We start from the raw sequence: 23,660 nt of genomic DNA on the forward strand, positions 1-23,660 counted from the left end.
ATATGTACAAGGGGGCTATATACAGGGGTGGGCTTTCTGTGGAGCACTATAGGGGGAGCTATTTGTGGGATACTATATACAGGGGTGGGCTATATCTACAGGGGGACTATATACAGGGTTGGGCTATATCTACAGGGGGACTATATACAGGGGTGGGCTATCTACAGGGGGACCATATCTACAAGGGGACCATATCTACAGGGGGACCATATCTACAGGGGGACCATATCTACAGGGAGACCATATCTAAAGGGCTGGGCTATACACAGGGCTGGGCTATACACAGGGCTGGGATATACACAGGGCTGGGATATATCTACAGGGGTGGGCTATACACAGGGGGGCTATATACAGGGGTGGGCTATACACAGGGGGGCTTTATCTACAGAGGTGGCTATATACAGGGGTGGGCTATATACAGGGGTGGGCTTTCTGTGGAGCACTATAGGGGGAGCTATTTGTGGGATACTATATACAGGGGTGGGCTATATCTACAGGGGGACTATATACAGGGGTGGGCTATATCTACAGGGGGACTATATACAGGGGTGGGCTATCTACAGGGGGACCATATCTACAGGGGGACCATATCTACAGGGCTGGGCTATACACAGGGCTGGGATATACACAGGGGGGCTATATCTACAGGGGTGGGCTATACACAGGGGGGCTATATCTAGGGGTGGGCTATACACAGGGGGCCTATATCTACAGGCGTGGGCTATACACAGGGGGGCTATATCTACAGAGGGGGGCTATATACAGGGTTGGGCTATATACAGGGGTGGGCTATATACAGGGGGAATATATCTACAGGGGGGCTATATCTACAGGGGGGCTATATCTACAGGGGTGGGCTATATCTACAGGGGTGGGCTATATACAGGGCGACTATATCTACAGGGGGGGCTATATACTGGTGTGGGCTATCTATGGAGCACCATATACAGGGGTGGGCTATATCTACAGGGGGCTATATACTATATAGCCCACCCCTGTATATGGTGCTCTATAGAAAGCCTACTCCAGTATATAGCCCCCCTGTAGATATAGTCCCCCTGTATATAGCCCAGCCGTGTAGATATAGTCCCCCTGTATATAGCCCACCCCCTGTAGATATAGTCCCCCTGTATATAGCCCACCCCTTGTAGATATAGTCCCCCTGTATATAGCCCACCCCTGTAGATATAGTCCCCCTGTATATAGCCCACCCCTGTAGATAGACAAAGGCCCCCACGTGTAGACAAAGTCGTCCCCCCTGTATATACAGCCGCACACTTCTATTACAATTTAAAAAAAATAATATTTCAAACTCACCTTATTCCCGCTCCCACGCCGTCCGGCAGCCATGGAGACCTGCTCTCTTTTGCGCAGGTCTCCAGGGGGTTGAACACAGCGTCTATGAAAGGCGCTGATTGGCTGGGCAGGATGACTTTCCCTGTCAGTCAGTCAGCGCCTTTCATCGACGGAAGCTTCACTGGTACAAAAGGTACCAGTCGCTTCATTTGTGGAAAGGCGCTGAATGGCCGGGCACGGAACGTGCCCTGTCATTCATTGCTTCTAATTGTACCTGTGTCCTTGCGACACAGGTACAATTATAGTGCAGGAGGAGGTGGCGCTGGCGCCCCCCTCTGAACTGCGCCCGGGGCACATGCCCCGTCTGCCCCCCCCCCCTAGCTACACCCCTGCACGTAGTCCATAGTGATCAGTCGCTCAGGGTCGATTTTGGACATTTTGGGGCTTTTTTGGTGTCTCAACAGCTCTGCAGAGTCGTTCTGTGTCATCCACGATGCTGTGAGGGGATTTCCCAGGCGTCTCCTAGCAACACTTTTTGTAGACCCATAGAATTGGATGAGCGTTATGGGCCTGGAAAAACGGCCAGCGATAGGACATGTTCTATAATTTGCTTAAACAACAGATCTGCAAAAAACACTGCTGTGTGCAGGGCCCCATAGAAACTAATGATTCACTGTTCCTAACGCAATTAATGCGGATAGCACAATGAAGAAAAACACAGTCGAGAGCATAAGCCCCAAATGAGAATTCATAAATTGCCATTTTCCTACAGGTAATGTTTAGCTGCATATACATATATATATATATATATATATATATATATATAATTTTTTGTGTATGTTATATATATATATATATATATATATATATGTAGGTCTGTATATATATATATATATATATATATATATATATATACATTTTTATTTCTAGCACAGAGAGTGGAGGCTCAGCATGGACAGGTGGTTCTGTAAGCCAAATCTAACTGTATTTGTCCTTTACCTTAATATGTTGGTTTTCTCAAAATCTGGCTTTAGGCTATTGTCACCTATAATGTAATTATGCTTGGTTGCATTGAAAAGTCAGCGAAGCAGACATCAGCAGCAAGACCTAATAAGCCATCTATATGTTTTCTAAAACCTGGCACATTGTGTTGCTGCATGGGAAAGTGTCTTCTTTTCAGTCCCGTAATTGGCTCTGTGTACCTGCTTATCTGTATTGCACTGACCAGACCCCTCTTATTTCAGCCTCGTCCACACTTCAGTTTAATCAGCCGTCCTAGCCTTATTTATAGAAGCAAAACCATTTTTACATGTTCATCAGTGATAATAATCGGCTGTATAAAAACACATAAAACTAAAATTGATTTGTAATATCGCTTTTGGTATTAATACATTTCGCCATGTGGTTATTGTTTTAGACGTCTTTTAAAGGAACAGTACAAAGTGACATATACTATGCAAGCTGGTGCACACTTATGCATATTTTTTTATGAGTATTTTTTAGGTTATTAAAACATAGGTTTGGTTAGCCAAAATTTACTCTACGTTTATATATTACACAACTACATACATAGGAATACATAGGGCTGATCTCCTTTGTACAATGTATTTTTAATAAGGGTCTCCTGATGATAAGCAGATCAAAGGGAATCCTTAACCCCGTGATCTTCTCTAATTTGTGGGGGAACCTGTCATCAAGTGTTTACTGTACTTGCAGCGCCACCACAGAAGAAATGAATCATTACACAGTTCCCAATTAAATCACTTGACTGTCCAATGTAATGCACGGACATGTCTGGTCCTCCAGAGCGAAGACGCTCTTTGCAGATGCTCTCTGTTCTGGCTAAGGGATGAGTATCCTAAACGGGGGGGAACCCCCTCTATTAATTCTGAATTTTCTTATTAGACAACCCTTTGATACATTTCTATTATCAAGAATCAATGGGGCATTTAATTCTCTGCAGATTCTTTGTCATCAGCCAGAAAACACCTTATTATTATTATTCTGATGGATTTAAGGGGAAAGAATTGGCCTTTTCTATTATCACACTGGGCCCACTATATTAATAGATATTATCAGAATTCAGAAACACCCAGAAGCAATAATGAAGGGAATACCCAATATATTTCCTACCAGTCTGGTAGCAGATATAGGTTTCCATTTTTAAAAGTCAGAAGCAAAATCCAGACTCCAAGGGCGTACGTGCCATAGAGGCACCCTATGCAGCTTATATGGGACCCCTGGAGAGAGGGAACCCATTCCAGTTTTACCCCCCCCCTCATTTTAACAGTCTGTACAAGTGCTGCAACATTAGCAATGTACTTGATTCCTAAAATGGGATGGGTGCACCAAGACCCCCTGCTATTGGGTCTCCTCCTCTATATACACACCACTGGATTGCTCCCATTTGTAGAGGGGCTGATTCCAAATATAAGTATATATTAGAGGATTGGTATTTATGTACTTCACTAAACTTAAAGGTAATTTTCACAAAAGTATTTAAATAGGTAAATATTTTTTTTATTTATTTTAATAAGAAAAAAATAAGAGCCTTAATATGAAGTTTTTTCTTGATATTACTATTTATACCTTAAATGTACTGAAACATATTCTGTCAAGTTTCCCAAGTTAATCCATAAGACTCTGTCTCTGATGTCTGCTCTGCTCTCCTTACACCTACCTTGGCCAGTGCACAGAGAGACAGTAAATGAATAGAGCATCTCAGGTTTCTGTTCAGTCAGACCAATTGGTCGGGTATTGTTGTGTTGGGTGGGAAGGACAGTTGATGCTTTTATGTAGCAATCTCCTGGGAAGAAATCATTAACATGGATACAGGGATTTCCTAAGAGTATAAATACCTGCACACGCCATGCGTTCGCCAGGCAGTCCCTTAATGCATACATGCAAGCCAAAGATAACTTTTCTTGAAAGATTTATTTTAGATCCACAAAAGACTTGGAGAAAACTTACAAAATTCCTCTCTAGTTTATCTCTATTGTCTGGGGCGATGAGTTTCCAGGCTTTTGTGACAGCCGATACATTTGTACCTATAAATTCTGATTCTTCAGCCACTTTCCCCCTTAGGATGCATCACAGCACTGCAGAGTATCTGCCTGTCACCAATCATACAACTAACGTGGTCTCCGCAGGTATTTCCAAATTAATGTTTTTTTTTATTATTTTGGCTCTATTGCTATATATTATTATAGTTAAAAATCAGCGTGTGTGCAAACTGTATTTCTAGGTTAGAGTATCATAGTGAGATGACAGACTGTTCTCTATCTGACTTATGATGCTTATGTTCTGCTTGAACTGTAAATATGTAAATTGGAAAATTGGAAATTGATATTTATAAAAAAAATCATGTGTCCTAAATTATACAAAATTATGCAAATGAAGTCTACCTATTTAAACAATTATTATGAGGCCCATGTGCTTAATTAAATGCCTATAGACTGTATAAATATAAAATATATAGAGGAATATGTTTTGTCCTCATTTTATTTTATAAGGCTATTTTAGTTTTTAAAAACTTCTTAGTATATACAGAAGGAAAAAAAATGAATTTCTATAAACAATGAAACAAGAGCATTATTAGTGATATGTGGCCATATAAATGTAGATTCCTCATGTTTTATCTTATTGAGAATGTTATCAGCTATGATTTCCATTTCTAAGGAATGCATCTAATTTATAATATTTATATAATATAATATAATATTTATAATTTTTCATCTATGTTATTCCTCATGTTAAAATGTCTGAAAAGCGTTAAAGCTTTTAGTTGCTGATAATGCATCACACAACAACTTTAACTATTTATTTTATTTTGCATTATGCAAAAATTATATGTTTTTGAATAAGTAAAATAATTGTATTATTATTATTATTATTATTATTGTTATTATTATTATTATAAATATTATTAGTTTTTGTACTAGAAATTAGGCTCTGTTCACACTTGCATTGGAGTTTCCGTTAAAGGCCTCCGTGGTCAATTCCACTAAATTTGATGGGAGGAATAAAGCTACACCATGACAGAACCCTAATAGACCCCATTGTAAGTGGTTCATCTGGCACCATTGTTATCCACCGTACCACGGAATCGGCACTACAGAAGCCACAACAGAACATAATTATTATTTATTTACATAGCACTATGACCTTCCATTGAGCCGGACAATATAATACAAAAAAAAAAGGATAAAAACATAGAAATACAAATAAGTAGAGGAACTTATAATAAATTCATAATGGTCATGTGATAGAATTATAACAAACACTATTACAATTCTAATTTTAATTTAGCACTAGGTATACTGCTTATAGTAATCTATTCAATCTTTTTATACTTGAATGATTCTACTGGGATTTCGATTTTCTCAATATTATTCTACAGGACTCTAAAACTTATTTTAAAAAAATGTGATTCCTTAGACTGTCCATTGTGTATGCATTAAAATCTATAGAATCCTTAATGGAGACAAAAATACCAGCCCTTTACCTGTTCTGTCAAGGTTTTACAAATTGTATTGAACTCTTAGTTATATCTCTTTCTGGGAAATCTCTGGGGCAACCAAAATGGCTGCTGTTATAGGACCCACAAGATTGTCGATGAGCAATAAATGTGAAATTTGCCTAGTTGTTTCACAGGGGATATATCATTGCTTATCTAGGCAGATTTGCCATTAAGGAGTCTGGGAAAGCTAGATGAAAACTAGGGGTATAGCTTGAAGGCCTTAGGTCTCTGCGCAAAAGCCATAAAGGGATATTCCAGTCACTAGAGGTCCAAGTGGAAGGACCCCACCAATCTAACACTTATCACCTATCATGTTAATAGGTTTGCTCTCTAATTTGGTATTTAAATACCCTGAACACGGCAAAGTGGAATGTTAATTCCCCATCCTCCCCCCAACAAACAGAAACTGGGTCACGCACCTCCAGTCCCCCCCCCCCGTAACGCCCCTGTAAAATGCTAATGTTTTTGTACATTGTATTGGAGGCTTAGAAGCCCCTTAGATGTAGGGACCCAGCTGTGACATCTACTTCTGCGCCCACTGAAGCTAAGGCATTGGTGACAACTATTTTCAGAGCCATATATTGCTTGCCACTTACTGTGGATTTCACAGAAACAGATATAACTCAGAAATAGTGAAATAAAGTTTTAACAACAGAACAGCTGAGGACAATGGAAATTATAGTTACAGGTGATATTCTTATATTCCAGTGAAAAGTTTTTTTTAAAGGGGGTTTCTGTGTATTGAACAAAAGCTCTAAAATGTTTTAAATATATTTACCTTTCCAATTGTCCCTCATTGCCCCTAACTCTCCGGGACTCCTGCAGATGTTTACGAGCCTGCAAAATGATGTGTCATCTGTTACAGTCACTACATATGGATAATACATCATTACGCAGGTTTATAAATAGCTGAAAGGTGGGTTCGAAAAATAGGAAAGGTAAGTAAATTCAAAAATTATTGTTTTTCTATTTAACACCATTTTGGAGATTTTTCAACTACTTGGAAACCCCTTTAACTAAGAGGATAATGAAAGATATATGACTAAAAATGTACAAAAAATTATTTTAACTTAAGCCATTGAATTTTGTTTTTTTTCAAACTAGTTGTATAGGGCTGGTTTTAAAGACTTAATATAACATATGTATAGACATCACATATTGAACATGTAGGATAATGATTTACAATGGAATGAATACAATGAATATTCAGGAATACTTATACATTTTCTTACCAGTCCCGTCTGTTTTGTCTTTGGTCCAAAATCCTAAATTATCTTATATATACTTCTCTGTGCCTAATGTGGAAAATATACCAGCAGGGCTTCACTACCCAAATCCGTCATGCCACTATGGAAACCAGCAATCTACCTATGGAGTGATGACAGGTACGAGCTTCCAGTTTTCCAATTACTGTAGAGTGTGATTTAGTGAATTTCCTTCATATAAATATCACCTCAAGCTTCCATTTGCTAATCCCGACTTATAGGAATACTGTAAGAACCTCAATCACATATAAATGTCCTTGTATACATGAGTAAATGAACAAAAAGTTTGGCCCTCCGGTTTGCAGGTGCCATTAAATAGTTTTTATTTGTAATCAATCCATATCGATAGTAACTCCACTGTATAAATTGTAGCTGTTGCAAAGTTTTGGGCATACGCCCTTCATCAGGCCAGTAAAGCTTACGTAGCACTGTGCTGCAAATTCTGCGTGAGCTCTAGGAGCCTGTTGAAGAATGTGTGCCCGAAACATTGCTACAGCTACAATTTATACTGTGAAGTTACTATCGATATGGAATAATTACAAATAAAAACTCTTTGATTGCAGCTGCAAACAGGAGTGCAGACCGATTTGTTTATTTTCTGTATTGTGTTGGTGGTAAAGAGGTTTAGCACAAAGTCTTGTCACCTGGAAAATACTAGAATATCCCAGGAGAGTCCTGTCTAAACCACTTGTTTCCAAATCTCTTGTATACATGAGTAACTGGTTGTAGTCAACAGGGTTGGATAGGCACAAAGGACATTTCTACTGATGTAAATACATTTGATGTAAATCCATGACATGATAACATGAAGTACACTTTATTTATTTATAGGTTTCAGAAATGATGCCATAGTAGTGTATTATAAGGCCGACGGATGGCCAAAAAAATATTTTTGCCATCCACCAGTCTGATATACATCAGTAGACCTTTTGTTTCGTGTACAGAAAAGCGCAGTGTGGAAAATTGCGCAGCAAAAAAAAAACATTTCCTGCGCAATTTCGCTTTTTTATCAATAATATGAGTCTATGGTCAACATTTGCAACTGCATAGCATACAGTTTCAAAAATCCAGGGTACATTGGCGTATACTTTTGGAGTTTTTTTCGGCTCATACAGAAAACGTACACATGCAATGAGACCCTTATAGACCTATCATACTTTCCATCATCTCATCATCTAGTTCCATCACATCAACATAAAGTCCTTTGTGTAACCATGTAACCACCAATTGACCTTATCATATTACTTTATATCATGATAAAATCATGTCTCCTTGTAGTTTCATGAATGAGTGAGGGTAAGGGTCCTCTTACACGGCCCGACATGGGCCGTGTAGACGTGTAAATGAGTGCCGATCACCTAGACAGCTTGTTGATTGGCGCTCTTTTTCTCCTTTCACAAGGAGCTGTGTATGGGACAAGCGCTCGTTACTACTATCATGTCAACCTGTAAACGGGAGATGTGCTGGCGAAAACTATAATATTTCTTGCAGCATAAACGATACAATCAGCTGATGAACGAGCGTTTTCTCGTTCATCGGCTGATCGTTGCGCTGTTTACACAGGGCAATGATCGGGAATGAGAGTTCTGTGAACGCTCGTTTGCCCGATAATTGGCCCGTGTAAAAGTGTCTTACGTTTTGCTCATTATGTGTACACTTATCTTATAGGGGAGTGTGAAATGATATCCAAAACATTAAAAAGTAATTTGTTGTTTGAAGAGAATCTCAAACTCGCCGTAGCCCCTCAACAGATTACAGTTTGTTTATATCAAGTGGCAAATTATATACCACCCTAAATCGCCGATCATATTATGTACAAGATGTGGTGACAGAGCCTCTTTAAAAATGAAAACTCACATACACATAAATGTACCTCTTTTTTTTTTTTCATTAAAAGCAGAATCAAAAGTTTTGCTTCCCATGTTCCAATGTTTTGTACTTCTACCCAATCTCATTTTTGATGAACAAAGATGTACGGGTGAGCAGATTTACCTAACATGGTGTGAAGCCCGCCTAAGGCTCCGTGTACTGTACATAGCTGTATTATGGCTTTGTGTAGAAGTTGTATATAGTGCCAAAACAGAATCAGATCCCACCCTGGAAGATCAGAAAAGTCTTTCTGAAAGCCCCAACTATACAGCTCCTGTACGGAGCCATGATACGAACATGTGCAAAGAGCCTATGGGAACATTTTTAGGGCTGTCTTTGTGGACTGTCTATTTGTGGATCCGGACATTTTTTTTTTATAAAGGTGGGAACAGATCCCAGAAAAAGGAAATAGATCTTTTCAATAGCGCTTTTATCCCCGAGTCTTCTGGGATCTACACGTTTACAAAAAAATATGGCTTCTCAAATACTCCCTATAGCATGGAAATATTTTCAGCATTGTTTACCTGTTTTATACCACAATAACTCTTCTCAGGAATAAAACCCTCTGCTCCAGAAATGCTATCAGCAAGTATTTCCCAGACACGGATTTTACAAACATGCAGTATGCCCCTTTCCAATGTTGTGAATGGAGTTACTACTTTACAAGGTAAGCTGTTGGGAAGATGTAAGTTGAGTATATTGTAGCTTTATGTAGCTTTGTATATATATATTTTTTTTTTTCATTACATCCAAGAAGTAAAGAGTTGTTGTCTTCTTTGGCCTTGAGGGTAGAAGCATCGAAAAATTCAACAACTTTAAGTTATAGGTCTCCTTTCCACTACACATTATTGTTCTATACCATCCACTAACCCCTTGATATGTACTTTGTTTCATGTTACGTCCTGAGAAAATGTTCTGCTACCATGATTTTTGGAAATGATAATGTGCTAAAAAAGCAACAGCCTCATATGGGTTTATTACTAAACTATGAGTTACATTTTGCTACTGTAAATGTCACAATGACTGGGCAATTTTTTTGAGATGTTAGAATACATATAAAGATACTGAGATCTGACATAAGATGTACAGTATGGGACCTAATGTACATCTAATGTCAGCTCTCAGTATCCTTATATGCATTTGACCGTATTACGGCTCTTTACAGCCTCCAAGTTGTACAGATCTGTAATACAGCTTTGTAGAAGTCCATGGGGCCCTACTGTACCTCTGTATGCTACCGATATCATACGGAGGCATATAGAGTTTTTTTCTGAATAATTCATACAAAATCCATATGCTCCATGAGACTATTACACCATTGGTTCTAGGGGAGAATATTTTCATCATAAGGTTCCTGTTTGGTGCCTACAAGCGCTGTACACATGGCTTTGACCTGTGCATAAGGCAATACAATTATACATATATTATAGTGCTGAAGAATTAGTGTAATAATACAGATCTGCATTTACATAAGGCTGAAACTTCTTAAAGAGAACCTTTCACCTCCCCATACATGTGCAGCTGAGTACAGCATGTAATGGGCAGGGCTGCACAAACCCTGGGGCACTTTACTTATTTTTTCTACCTTCTTACATTATTTAGATATTGGTGCCGTTATATTTGGCGTCCGATATTTAAATAACCCCCTGAACTGTCAATGGGGCGTGTACTGGCAAGGGGTCGTGTTACTATGGCTGTAACACTGTCCAATCAGATATGGACAATGTTACAGCAAGAGCGTGGAGAGAGAGTGTGCGCACGCGTGCACGCTCTCACTCTCACTCTTCAGCTTTCAAGATCAGTCTTCTGCCGAACTGGCAAGGGGGCGTGTCACAGCTACGGAAAGTTTAAGAGCTGGGGAGCGCTTGCACTGTCCGTAGCAGAGACACGCCCACTTGCCAGTTTGGCAGACAATGTACAAGTCTGATAGCTCGAAAGAGCTGAAGAGATGAGAGCACGCATGTGCGTGCGCCTCTCCACAGCTCTTACACTGTCCGTAGCAGTGACACGCCCCCTTGCCAGTTCGGCAGAAGACTGATCTTGAAAGCTGAAGAGTGGGAGCGTGCGTCCGCGCTCGCACACACTATCTCCTCTATCCTCGCTCTTGCTGTAACACTGTCCATATCTGATTGGACAGTGACACAGCCATAGTAACAGGCCCCCTTTCCAGTACACGCCCCGTTGACAGTTCAGGGGGTTATTTAAATATCGGGCACCAAGTATAACGGCACCCATATCTAAATAATGGAGGGAGGTAGAAAAAAATGTAAAGTGCCCCAGGGTTTGTGCAGCCCTCCCCATTACATGCTGCACTCAGCTGCACATGTATGGGGAGGTGAAAGGTTCTCTTTAAGTTGGGTTAACTGTGATGCATATATATTAAACAGCGACACGTATTAACACGCAAAAGCATCCTTATAAATGTTTTGCAAGTTTCGGCTGGGTGGTGCGCCACAATTGTGGTGTAACGACTGCGGCAATACGCAACTTATTTTCCCCATCGGATATAAAGCAAAAAATACACATACTCACCTCACCGTTCCTCTTCTCCCCTTCAACTCCATCATCACTTTAGCACCGCTCATACAAGGTCCTGACGCAGAGCAGTGAAAGAGCCTTAGATGCAGCATAGCACTTCAACGTCATCGGTGCTGCTTCACATACAACGTCCTGACTCTGCCCGGTGTCATTATGTTGTATGAGTAGCGCAGTAATGATGATAGGCACTGACACACTGATTATGCTAGTGAAAATTGTGTTATGAGCTTTTTTCTAAATATGCAAATTCGGCTCTACTAGACAAGTGGGAGGTAACACCAGCGATTCTCCTGAGGTGGAGCTACCTCACAGCTTCTGACGCTGTCCTATCAGCATGGAGCTGCTTCACACAGTGTGAGAGACGGAGGCTGAAGGGAAGGGGGATCACTTCAAAAAGCCATATCTCAGGCAGTGGACCACCTAGAACAGCGGTTCTGGTGGCATATGAAAGATGAGATTCTAATCTTTTATATGGCACCAGAATCGCAGGTTCTAGCTGTGAAAAAAACAGAGGTATCACCAGTTGAACACACAGTCGGGAATGGAAGCTGTATAATGTATGATCACGCTGTGTTGCTGGCTGGGAAGAGGCGAACTGTATGACGCTGATTGGACAGTCATACAGAAAACATTACACCGCCCGGAGCGAAAAGAAAGAGTAACCACCCATTTGGCAAGTATAGCCAAATTAGCATATTTAGAAAAATGCACATAACTTAGCAAATAATAAACGTTTTTGAATTACACTGTAGTTATCAGGATCATAGCGCCTATTAGATTAGTTAGGAGATAGGGCATTAATAAACTGGTGACAGAGCCTCTTTAAGGGGAAGTGTTTAATCGGAATGATACTTTCATCTTATATATATTAATACAGAGTGATACATTGAATCCAAATTTGTTTTACCAACTCAATAATCAAATGATGAAAACCCAGGCTTTTTCCTGCTTCCACAGGCGTCCATGCAGGCAGCTTACCGCCTTGCTTAATGAGTGCCAGCTCCTGCACTCTGGGCCATGGTTTTGCCCCTGTGCATCAAACCCTCCTGGATGATGTTACGACAGCAGACTTCAAGCAAGATTTCAGAAGAAAGAACAAAGCTATTGAGGAGCCCATTGATATCGACTCCCCAGAAATCAGAGAATTGGAAAAGTTTGCCAATGAATTCAAAGTGAGAAGGATTAAGCTGGGTATGGATCTCTTACTGATGATGTATTGAATGATAATGTATTAAATGACCACTAAACCTAAAATCTGCAGTAGATAATAATAAAACGTATAAATAGTACAGCTAATAGAGGTATGTGAGATAAAATAGTGATCATAGTGGCAGACATTTTCTAAATTTGATAGCATTAATTCTATTCTAGAAGAATATTAGCCTCTACTTAGCCTGACATGGCCGATAACAGGGAAATATAAGTTACAATCAACTGCTCAGCAAATGGAGATAAACTTTAAAGGGGTTCTGTCTTCCATAGAGACAGACCACACGACTGCTTTAAGACCTGTGGTAAGAGGCATACCGGCACTGAACTGCTTCTTCGTCTTCCCGACATATAGTCATAGCTTTTTCTTGCAGCTGCCACTAGGGGCGCTCACTGTGTCACTGCTTTGTCTAGTATTGCAACACAGCCCCATTGAATACAAGACATTAAAATACATGGCAGTAATACATGTCTGATTTTGTGGGTCCCAACGATGACACCCCACGACCCTAAACCTGAGGCAAGAGGGGGCCAGTGGCAGTCTATATTGAAGTTTATGGGGAGTGACAGATTGTATGAGACAACCAAGTGTTTGATCAGCTATTTCTGTAATTCTTCAATAAATACCAGCAGAATCAATGATCGCCATTCTCCCATTCGATGGATTAACACTGATCAGACACTTCTGACATATCATATGGATATCCTATGTCTGAATACTCCTTTTATGTGCTGTGTTAATCCTTTTTCTCCCTGACATATAAATCTGTTTATTAATCTCAAGCAGGTTACACTCAGACAAATGTTGGAGAAGCCCTAGCTGCTGTTCATGGCTCCGAATTCAGCCAAACAACCATCTGCCGCTTTGAAAATTTACAGCTGAGTTTTAGGAACGCCTGTAAATTAAAGTCCATCCTGTCCAAGTGGCTGGATGAAGCAGAACAAGTTGGAGGTAAAGTAAATGGCCATAAATGTTTCGTTTTGTTACCCTAAATGAACTATAAACTGTCTGATAAAATAACACCACTATATGTCAGCCTTATTATTTTACCTGACATCAGGTTCATAAAGAGGTTTATTGTACCTGACAGGATTTTAAGCCATGACAGCTACTTCAAGAAAAATTAGGCCGGCAGCAGAACATAACCTAAAATGGATAAAATAAAACTCCCAGTCAAATGAGATACTCAGTTATCCCAGATCTTAAAGCGAACCTCTCACCAGCATTTCACCTATTAAACCAGCAATACCTGGTGATAGTGGGTGAAAAATAATTTCTATATAACCTATAATTGTCTTCTTAGTCGGCTCTGTACCTTTAGTATTCAGTTTTTTAGTGTTCCCACGCCGTATGCTAATGAGCATAAAAGAGTCAAATCTTCATTCCTCAAGTCTTCCTGAGTTGACCCCGCCTCCTTACTTTTGATTGACAGCTGCTCGCCTTCCCCCAGCACACAAAATCCCACGCTTGTGCATTGATGTCCTCTTCTGGTGTGTGCGCACAAAGGGACACCGGATTATTACGATAAAAAGAGCGAAATGTTCGTGGACCGTTATTTACAGTTGGAGGAGGAGTTTAGGAGAGGGGATAACGGCAATGAACTTCTGATAGCAGCGGCCAGTGAGGAATAAGTAAAGTTCAATAGGTGAAATGCTGGTGACAGGTTCCCTTTAAAAGAGAATGGTATTTTTCGCATATTGGTCTCCATTTCTAAAGAGTGACAGTTCTACTGTATAATCTATTGATAATAAACTTAATAGTAATGTCCATGAACCTCAAATGTAAAAAACATATGAGATCTGTATTCTATGAAGAACTTTAATCTGACCCCAGTGGAATATTGCAGATTTATTATTAGTGTTGTTGGAGAAGAATTATTCCCAAAATGTGCCAGTAATTCTCCCCCATGAAGCACATTCCAGATTTCTCAACAGAGCAAGTGCCCTATTAAAGAATCTACTGCATGTGTTGGAAAAAGTGGCGCTGGGGCTTCATAATTTTGACATTCTGTTTGAAAACTAGGAAAAATGCATTGATAAATTTGCCCCAATGTGCAAAATTTATTAAAATGGTGCATGTGGCGTGTCGATGGTCACATTAAACAGATTTCTCATCGTTACACCACCTTTTGGATGGACGTATATGATAATTTGGTGCATTTTAAGACTCCTCTTTGCCACTCTGCTTTTTCTAGACACTTTTAAAAATTCTTAAGGTAGGCGTAAAACACATAATAAATTTGAAGCATGCCAAGTACTCCATTTTTTTTTACCCATACTGCCTCATTTTGCTTAGCTAATATCCCCCATTGTGTTAACATGTATAGCCTCAAGAATAGAAATAAAAGGGATGACATGACTGAACCCCATGTTATATACAAATGAGCTATCCTCCAAATATTGAGTGATATATAAGAGTGATATTAGCCAACCAGAGACTATCTGTAGACAGCACTGTTTTGGAGCATTTGTCACGATGCGCAGCACAGCAGCAGGATGTCCAAGGCCGCGGTCATCGAGGGGTAAGTTAGAACGACGGACCGCGGCCGCGGCCATAGACGTTACACGTTACACAGTTTCCTACTGAAGGACAGCTAATTTGCAAACTTTTCCCAGGGAGCATTGCCTATAAGAATCCCTACACCAGCTGGATCTCCACAAGCAGTACCAATACCTTACAAGCTCTATATTATCGTTAAGCTCCACCAAAACAATCTGTATGTTCCTGAAACCATCAACAAACATGCCAGCTACTACTCCCTAAAGATGATAAGCGTCATGTCTATGGTGCTAAAAGTGATTGCTTCCCACTTGAATAAGACTCTGTTCACACCACAAGTGCATTTGCATATGCACTTTCTGACATAAGCATTGTTGTACCCACAGACTTCAGTAGCCAAATGTATGCCAAAAGAGTGTCCCTTTGGCACATTTGGCTGGTATATTTCAGGACGCCTTTTTTTTAACTGTATTGAGAAACCTAGTCAACTACAGTTTTCAGTACTATGGGATCACACAAAAAATTTATTCCACGCAGCATAAGATTACTTTACAATGGGAGACATGGCACAGGCATACACTTAAATATGTCCGTTGCTTATGTTCATCAGTAAATGTGATGTGAACAGAGTCCTCGTAATATTTTACATTATAAGTATAATATAATACACAGGACCTCCCAATAAAAAAAAAAAAAATCAATAAAAGAAAAAAAAAATTCTGCAGATTTGTATCAGACATTTGATGTAATGATAAGTTGTTATTTTGCCTCCACACAGCCTTGTACAATGAAAAGATTGGGGGGAATGAACGTAAAAGAAAACGCAGAACAACTATAAGGTAAAAAGCCCTTTGCTAGAAACATCTGTATATCTTGGAAAATATAATATTACAGGTTTTGAGTACTAGATTCTGGAGATGGGACGTTGATCCAGGGATTTATTCTGACTGCAATATTGGAGTCAGGGAGGAATTTTCCCCCTAATGAGGCAACTGGAATCAACCTCATGGGGGTTTTGCCTTCCTCTGGATTAGCACGGTAGGATTATAGGTTGGACTTGATAGACCTGAGTCTTTTTTCAACTTTATCAACTATGTAACTATGTATAAAAGCCAAATACTCCACCAGCAGCCAAGCAGTGGTCTCTTAGTGGCCAAGACAGGGCTTTAAAAATGTGGTCCCTAAAGTTGGACATGATAGCGGTTGGATGGACAATCATTCTGCTGGCAGGACAGCTGTCAGTCCTAATTCATCCAGTGACATACATGTTTGGCTCTGCTGAGCAAGCATGTCCATATATATATACAGTATGTATGGTTGTGTCATACAGCATTAGTAGCCACTCACACACATTGTCCAACTGTGTATAGACCAAACTTTGTAGACAGTTGTCCTTCATGGTGCTCTAGGACTACTCTGCCTAACCCTCATTTGGGCCCTGACCTGGGGTACCACAAAGAAGGAATTACAGAGAGGTCATAGAGACCACCTTGTTGGAGTGAAAGAGGTCTCCATAGGTTTGTGCAGTACATAGATTTTTTTCTTGTATAGCAGGACTCAGTGTAAAAGGACAAATATCCAAAAAGGTCAACCAGGGAAGGGGATATTAGTGCAAAGAAGTAAACAAAAGGTCGTTTTCTTGTTTTTTCTTTCAATAAAAGTAAACTTTATTATTTCATATTTATTAAAGTCTGGCTTCACTGCATTAGCTGTCTGCTCATGAAGAAAAACGTTCTTGTTTTAACATTTGGAAATCAGAAATAGGTACAGCCGTTCCCCCGATCTCCCCCCCCCCCATAGGTACCATTAAAAGCATTATATTTGCCAATACTTTTGCCATACTAGTGCCAGTGTCTGTGTAGTGCCAAGTGCCATCCTAAATGTTATCATAATAGTGACAATAACACTACCCTATAACAGTGAAGCCACAGTTTCCTTTTAGCAATGCCAGCCACTATTCCTCCCATAGCAGTGACAGCCACAGTGCCAGAATACAGTATATGTTATTTTTCTTTTGTTGTAGTTAAAGACAATATTACCACAGAAACCACAGTGTCCCCATAACAGTAAAACCATACTGCCAGCCCCCATTAGAGCCAGGCACATTGCCCACCTAGCAGTGACTCACAATGTCTCCATAGCATTGCTACTATGCCCCCACAAGTCCTGGTCACAGTGCCCACATAAGTGCCACCACTGCTGAAGGAATGCCTGAAGTTTGACGCTGAAAGTATCATATTTTACACTTGTCTGCAGTGTTTTAGCGTCTCCATGGTTTTTTTTTTCTTATACTACTTACAGCATAGCTGCAAAAGAAGCTTTGGAATCACATTTTGGAGAACAGAGTAAACCCTCGTCACAAGAAATCATGAGGATGGCCGAAAGTCTCAACCTGGAAAAGGAAGTTGTTCGAGTTTGGTTCTGTAATCGCAGACAGAGAGAGAAGAGAGTGAAGACCAGCCTGCACCAGAATTCTTTTACCACATTTTCTAAAGATCACCATGAGTGCAGATGAAACCAGAGAACACAAGCATCACACCGCACTTTAGATATAACATTAATAATGTACAGGCAACTATACAATAGCAGCTAACTACCGGCTTATATAACTGAGACACAGCAACATTAGTCCACATGGTTTACTTTTAGCTTAATTGTAGTCTTATATATGAGTTGTCCTGCTGGTTGTCCTTGGAAACAGACAACGGTTTAGCGCCACCCTGCTGTCAGACGTGATGTCTGTAACTGGGTTACTGATCTAAGCTCCCACAATACACTGCTCTCTGGAAAGTTGTGCATTGGGGACCACTAGATATTTATTTTTTGAGACATAAGTAGAGTAGAAAACATAATGTAACTCAAAATCAATACAACACAAGTAAAGCAAAGTTACTTAACTTCTTATGTTGATTTTAACAATGAAACATTGTAAAGTGTTATTCCAAAGCAGAGTTTTCCTTCCAAGGGGATCTGTCACCTTCACTGATATGTCTGTTTTCGAAAATACTTGTATTCCCCACATAGTAACAATTCTGGAGCATCTATCATTAGAACTTTGTGTTGTGCCATTCCTCTGTTATTCTTCCTGGAAATGTACGAACAAATCGACAACTGAGGGTTACTATTTGCCTTGTCAGTCCAGTGTGTCACTGCACAGTTTGACAATGTCAGCACCAATTAGACAGGCAGAAAAATGGACAAGGAGGCAGCACTTCCAAAATGTAGAAAAACCTTTATTCACCCATGCAACGTTTCAATCCCTCAGGATCTTTCTCAAGCATGCTTGAGAAAGATCCTGAGGGATTGAAACGTTGCATGGGTGAATAAAGGTTTTTCTACATTTTGGAAGTGCTGCCTCCTTGTCCATTTTTCTGCCTGATATTGAGGACCTTGGACCAGGTTCTGAAGAGGCGTGCACCCTCCTGGTGGTTCGGTGCTGTGGTAACTCTTTACTTTTAGCACCAATTAGACAGACGCTCAGTTGTCCATTTATGCAAACATTTCCAGTAGGAAGTACAGCAAATCCGCTATAAAATCCAGATTTGTTCACATAGGATTTCTCAATGTATGTCTTGTATGGAAGTCTGCGGCGTATGCCACTGTACAGGCATACAATGGCACATGTTGCACATCGTATACCATAAGACGTATATCACGCAATAATTGTTTTGTTTTTTTACTATACCCCTCTGTATAGAATAGCCTAGTTTATGCAATTCTAACCAACAAAAGAAAAGGTAACGCACAGGCATATGCCAAAAGGAGACTGTTTTGGCATATGGTGGGTGAATGGAGCACTGTGGATACGTTCGGCGTATGCAAAGGAAGCTTTTTTTGCCGGCGCATATACTGAACCTGGGGCTCTAACACTATGTGAACGGAGCCTAACTCCTGAAGATTTTGAGGCAGACTTATTACCATATAAGAAACAGAAATACCCTTATCTTCCCCTAATTCATGGTAAGCCTCAGAGGCATTGACGATGCTCCTGGGACATGATGCAAAATTTTACAATGACCCCCCCCCAACTATAACAGGACATTTATATCACTATTATCCTCGTATGTGAGAGAAGGGTCTTTGGGTGTCCTTAGACGTTAGTGCCAAGGTTACACCCCTATATGAACCCCATTGTTAAGCCTTAAAGGGGATTTCCCATCTTGGACATTTATGGCAGATTTACAGGATATGCCACAAAAGTCCGATAGATGCGGGTCCCACCTCTGGGACCCGCACCTATCTGTAGAACGGGGCACCTAAACCTCGTTCTAGCTTACTCGGCTCCCGCTGCCTCCCGGCCACATCCTGGTTAGGTTACGGAAACAGCGTACCACGGTGATCACTCGGCTGTTTCTGCAACTCCCGACCACCTAACCAGGAAGTAGCCGGGAGGCAGCGGGAGGCGCGTAAGCTTGTTCGGGGTTTAGGGGCCCTTTCTAGAAATAGGTTCTATCGATCTTTCGGACTTTTATGGCATATCTTGTGGATATGCCATAAATGTCCAAGGTGGAAAAATCCCTTTAACAAAATCTAATAGAGTCCCTTTCATTTATTATGGTTTAAATAACTGATCTGTCAATTCTCATTGTATTTAATGTTTATTTTATTTTGTGTATTTCTCTGTGTGGTCTGTAGCTGTCAATATAATTTATTTATTATTTATACTGCACTAAAATAAACTTGTATGGAAACTCTGTGTTTTCTTGTAACGTAGTTGCTGTATGCAATATTACCACAAGAGGGCAGATTTATTTATTTATTTTTTAAAAATAATGGGAAACTTGAATCTCCATAGTTAAATTTAATTTAGGAGTTTGTTTTACACGGTTTTGCGAAAATCTCATTTTAAAAGAATTTGTGTGCTTCACCTGTAAAGGTATATATTATATACATCTAAATAAACACACAGAATCCATATTCATCCACATGCAGTATATACACGGATATGCATGCATGCATATACGGTATATATATATATATATATATATATATATATATATATATATATATATATATATATATATATATATATATATATTTCATTGTGTCATTGTAAGATATGGTGCATTTTGCAATCCATGCCTCAAAATTACTGGTGGATTATTGAAGACGCGAGAGGCATAAGTGGGATTCTTTATGATAAGGGGGATTGCTCCATAATTTGAAGGCAAGGTGGCCATAAACTGTTCTTGAGTCCCTCGAATTCATGTCGTTTTAATTCTGTACAGTCCCTTTAAGAAATAAACTCTAGCGGCAAGGATTTGACTCAAATGTGCTTGTCTTCTGCTAAAACTTTGGGGACCATTATTGTGTCATAGTGTGGGCCCTTTGGAAGACTCTAATTTTCTGGTTGCCAGTCCAACCATGTGTCAGCGGCTGGGGTATGGATGGCAGCAGCTGCCAGTCTAGTATCTGCAGCTTGGTCAGCGACTTGCCAGTAGCAAAAAAACAGATGCAGCAGATCTTACTTCTCATTTTTATGTTTATACTGCCACCTGCTGTCCAGGAGGGGTACACACACCACATTATTCTTCAGATTTATGATATATAAAACATACAGATCAAATATACTACAAATAATCAGATTTTATTATTGACATAATGACAACTTTTTCTCCACCAGCAATAAAAGTGAAGTGATATAATCAGTAGACGGAGACGTTCACCAGTTTATCATAGAAATATCCATCTCATATTTAATGGTAAAAATAAGTCTCATTGTTGAGGGTAATTTTCTCCACCAGCAGTAAATGGGAAGTGAGAAATATATATTCAGGGAACACGATCATTGGGTTTGTCAAATATATGTCCATCTTCTGTGATGTCCCTTCTGTCCACAAGCTCCTCCTGATGTATCTGCTGGGAACAGATTAGACAATAATTACAAAGTTTAATTGTATTTATTAACTGTATGCAGTGGTGGGACATAACATCATTTTCTCCTGTAACGTGCTGTGAAAGGATGGGTTATAACTTGATCCATTTGCTAGAAGTCATTTTATAGCCCATAATACAGTCCATCAAGAACAGCTGAAGTAAAAAAATCAATCTTCAAGTGAAGACAGCAGTGACCTTGTATCATGGTCTGCCACAGGGTAAAGTACATCTTTTTCCCGCTCTTGGGTGAACAGCAAGAAAACGGAGAGACCGTACCCCACAGAACAGCAGTAGTACATTGTTAACAAGAGGAACAGACACTTATTTTCCATAGAAGATTCAGCAGTGAACAAATGACATCAGCTTTAGGCCCCATTCACACAGTTTTTTTGTTGTAGGCAGAAAATTCTGCCTGTAAAAATCAGCTCCGGTTTTTTGACGTGGTTTTGCACCACAGGCCACTTTTTACCTCTTTCTTTAACAGGCAAAGGAAAAAAACATGAGAGGTTTTTGCCATAAAACGCATAAAAAAAACTAGCAAAAAAACGTTGCGGCCCTTAGCAGCATTTTTTTTCTGTCTCCCATTGATTTCAATGGGGTTTTTGAGGCGGTAAACGCCTCAATATAGGGCATGTTGCTTCTTTTTCCCATTCTTGGGAAAAAAAACGCCTCCACCTCCCATTGAAATCAATGGGGGCAATTTCGGCAGTTTTTTGCCGCGGTTTTAGAAAACTCAGAAAGGGCCAGAAAGAGGACGCTTCATGTGTCAGGTTATTGGAGGGGAAAAAAATGCTGCTTCATGTCAGCACTGAAAGTAGTGTAGAAGTTGTGGCTACAAATAAGTCATCAATGGACTCCAGGGACTAGGACAATCTTACAGAAATAAAATATAAAATGTAATTTCAATATAAGTGGTAGATAATCTGATATATGTACCTGATGGTATAAGCTCCTTGTCCATATAATTATACGATTGATGAGGATGAGGATGATGATGATGAGGATGATGATGAGGATGATGATGAGGATGATGATGATGACGAGGATGATGATGATGATATATTGGACTCCTCCTGCCCTTTCTAGAACAGGCGTCTCCTCCAGATAATGTAGATGATTCCCTTTTCTTCACATGTTACAGGTTACTCCTCCACCTCCACATCATTAGGACGGTTGTTCTGCTTCCAGAAAGTAAGAGTGTCTCCTCCTCTAGATAAGATGGATGACCACTCCTCAAGATGGTAAGGATGCTTTCTCTATCTCTAGATGGTATCGGGAACCTCTTCTGCCTCAAGGCTTCTTCCTCCTCAAGATACAATGGGGGACGTTTTCCCACCCAGTTACGGTGGATGACTTCCACTCCAGATAGTAAGGTCAACTCCTCTGCTTTTATATCTTAAGAGCACCTCCAGATAATAAGAGTGCCTCCTCTAATTCTTGATGGTAAAGGGGGTCTCCTCCTCCTCCCCCATGTGAGACAAATGACTCCTCCTGATGGTAATGGCGCCTCATTTGTCTCTTGATGGTACAGGCGCCGCCTCCTCCTTCAGACTCCTCCAGATAGTAAGGGGGTCTGCTCCTCCTCAATTTGATGGTCCTGTATAACCTAGAGTGGAGATATAAGAAGAAAACATGTCAAAAGAATATAAACAGGAGATCTGTATCTAATTGTAGGAATATCATATTCCACATTTCTAAGCTCCATGTCACACTCCTATTCCCTGATATTCCTGCCATTTATTGATTTCTCTTTCTTGTCCCTTCCGCTAGTGTGCTCTGTGGTTTGGTTTGTATCCTCAGGTTGATTTTTGGTTTTTCCCATTTACCTTTTTTGCATTTTCCCTACTGCTATTGTGTATGACATTGGACTGTTGACTATTCTCCTGTCTGCTGATTTACTGCTGTTTTGACCCTCTTGGTTTTTGGACGTGGCTTTACTGTGTTTATGATATTGGTTATTATTTCGGCTCTGACGCTCCTGCTCCGTTACTGACGTTTCCTAGTTAAACATTTCTACCTGTCCGCCCCACCTGCCAGGAGCAGCCTGGTGAAAGCAATATTCCTTACCACCATCAGGGATACTCGGGGTTTGCTAGCTAGGACCCTGATAGTGGGTTTACACTTATATGGGCGGATTATCTTGCTTTAAGCCGTCCCCTAGAACTTGGGGGGTTGTAGGGCTAGATCGCCAGCTCTTGATGAGTCAGGCAGCTAGTGCCAAGTCTTGCAGTGGGTGCGCATTTGCTGGACTGATACTTTTGTCAGTCACATTACACTCCATATAAAAATATTATGAACCACAGCGCCCCCCAATTCCTTTTACAAAATATACAGGTCTGGCCTGTTGTCCATGTGCGCCATTTTATGGTATATAAAAATGGTTGATCACTTGGATAAATATTATTAAACCCACACGAACAGCAGAGTAATACTTTATATTCATAGTAGAGAAGTAAACAGGTTGGATCCAGCGTTGCTGTGAATTGTCCAAGTTTAATGAGGATATGTAAAATTAGGATCGATCTGGATGATGTCCATATAGCCATGATTAAGAACGCAGCTAGCGTTTGAAACGCGTAGGCCTCTC

General features: G+C 40.1%; 1 protein-coding gene across 2 annotated transcripts; it reads left to right on the plus strand.

Annotated features, from left to right (window-relative positions):
- The first annotated feature begins 4,303 nt into the window (after positions 1-4,303).
- POU1F1 (POU class 1 homeobox 1) lies at positions 4,304-17,711 on the plus strand. Of its 2 annotated transcripts, none has more exons than XM_075850916.1 (6): positions 4,304-4,445; positions 7,051-7,200; positions 12,457-12,678; positions 13,484-13,648; positions 15,975-16,035; positions 17,498-17,711. In XM_075850916.1, the coding sequence occupies exons 1-6, from the start codon at positions 4,304-4,306 to the stop codon at positions 17,709-17,711; spliced, it is 954 nt and encodes a 317-aa protein (XP_075707031.1). The 2 variants fall into 2 exon arrangements, with proteins under 2 accessions (XP_075707031.1, XP_075707032.1); XM_075850917.1 differs by having other exon boundaries at positions 7,132-7,200.
- The last annotated feature ends 5,949 nt before the right edge of the window (positions 17,712-23,660 follow it).

The sequence above is a fragment of the Rhinoderma darwinii genome, chromosome 2, assembly GCF_050947455.1.
Source record: "Rhinoderma darwinii isolate aRhiDar2 chromosome 2, aRhiDar2.hap1, whole genome shotgun sequence".
Classification (NCBI taxonomy): domain Eukaryota; kingdom Metazoa; phylum Chordata; class Amphibia; order Anura; family Rhinodermatidae; genus Rhinoderma; species Rhinoderma darwinii.

Bases quoted from the DNA above. Each gene is read 5' to 3' on its own strand.
- POU1F1 (XM_075850916.1), top strand. From the start codon at position 4,304: ATGAGTTTCCAGGCTTTTGTGACAGCCGATACATTTGTACCTATAAAT. The intron at 4,446-7,050 runs GTATTTCCAAAT...TTTTCTTACCAG, and splicing joins AACTAACGTGGTCTCCGCAG to TCCCGTCTGTTTTGTCTTTG. The intron at 7,201-12,456 runs GTACGAGCTTCC...GCGTCCATGCAG, and splicing joins TACCTATGGAGTGATGACAG to GCAGCTTACCGCCTTGCTTA.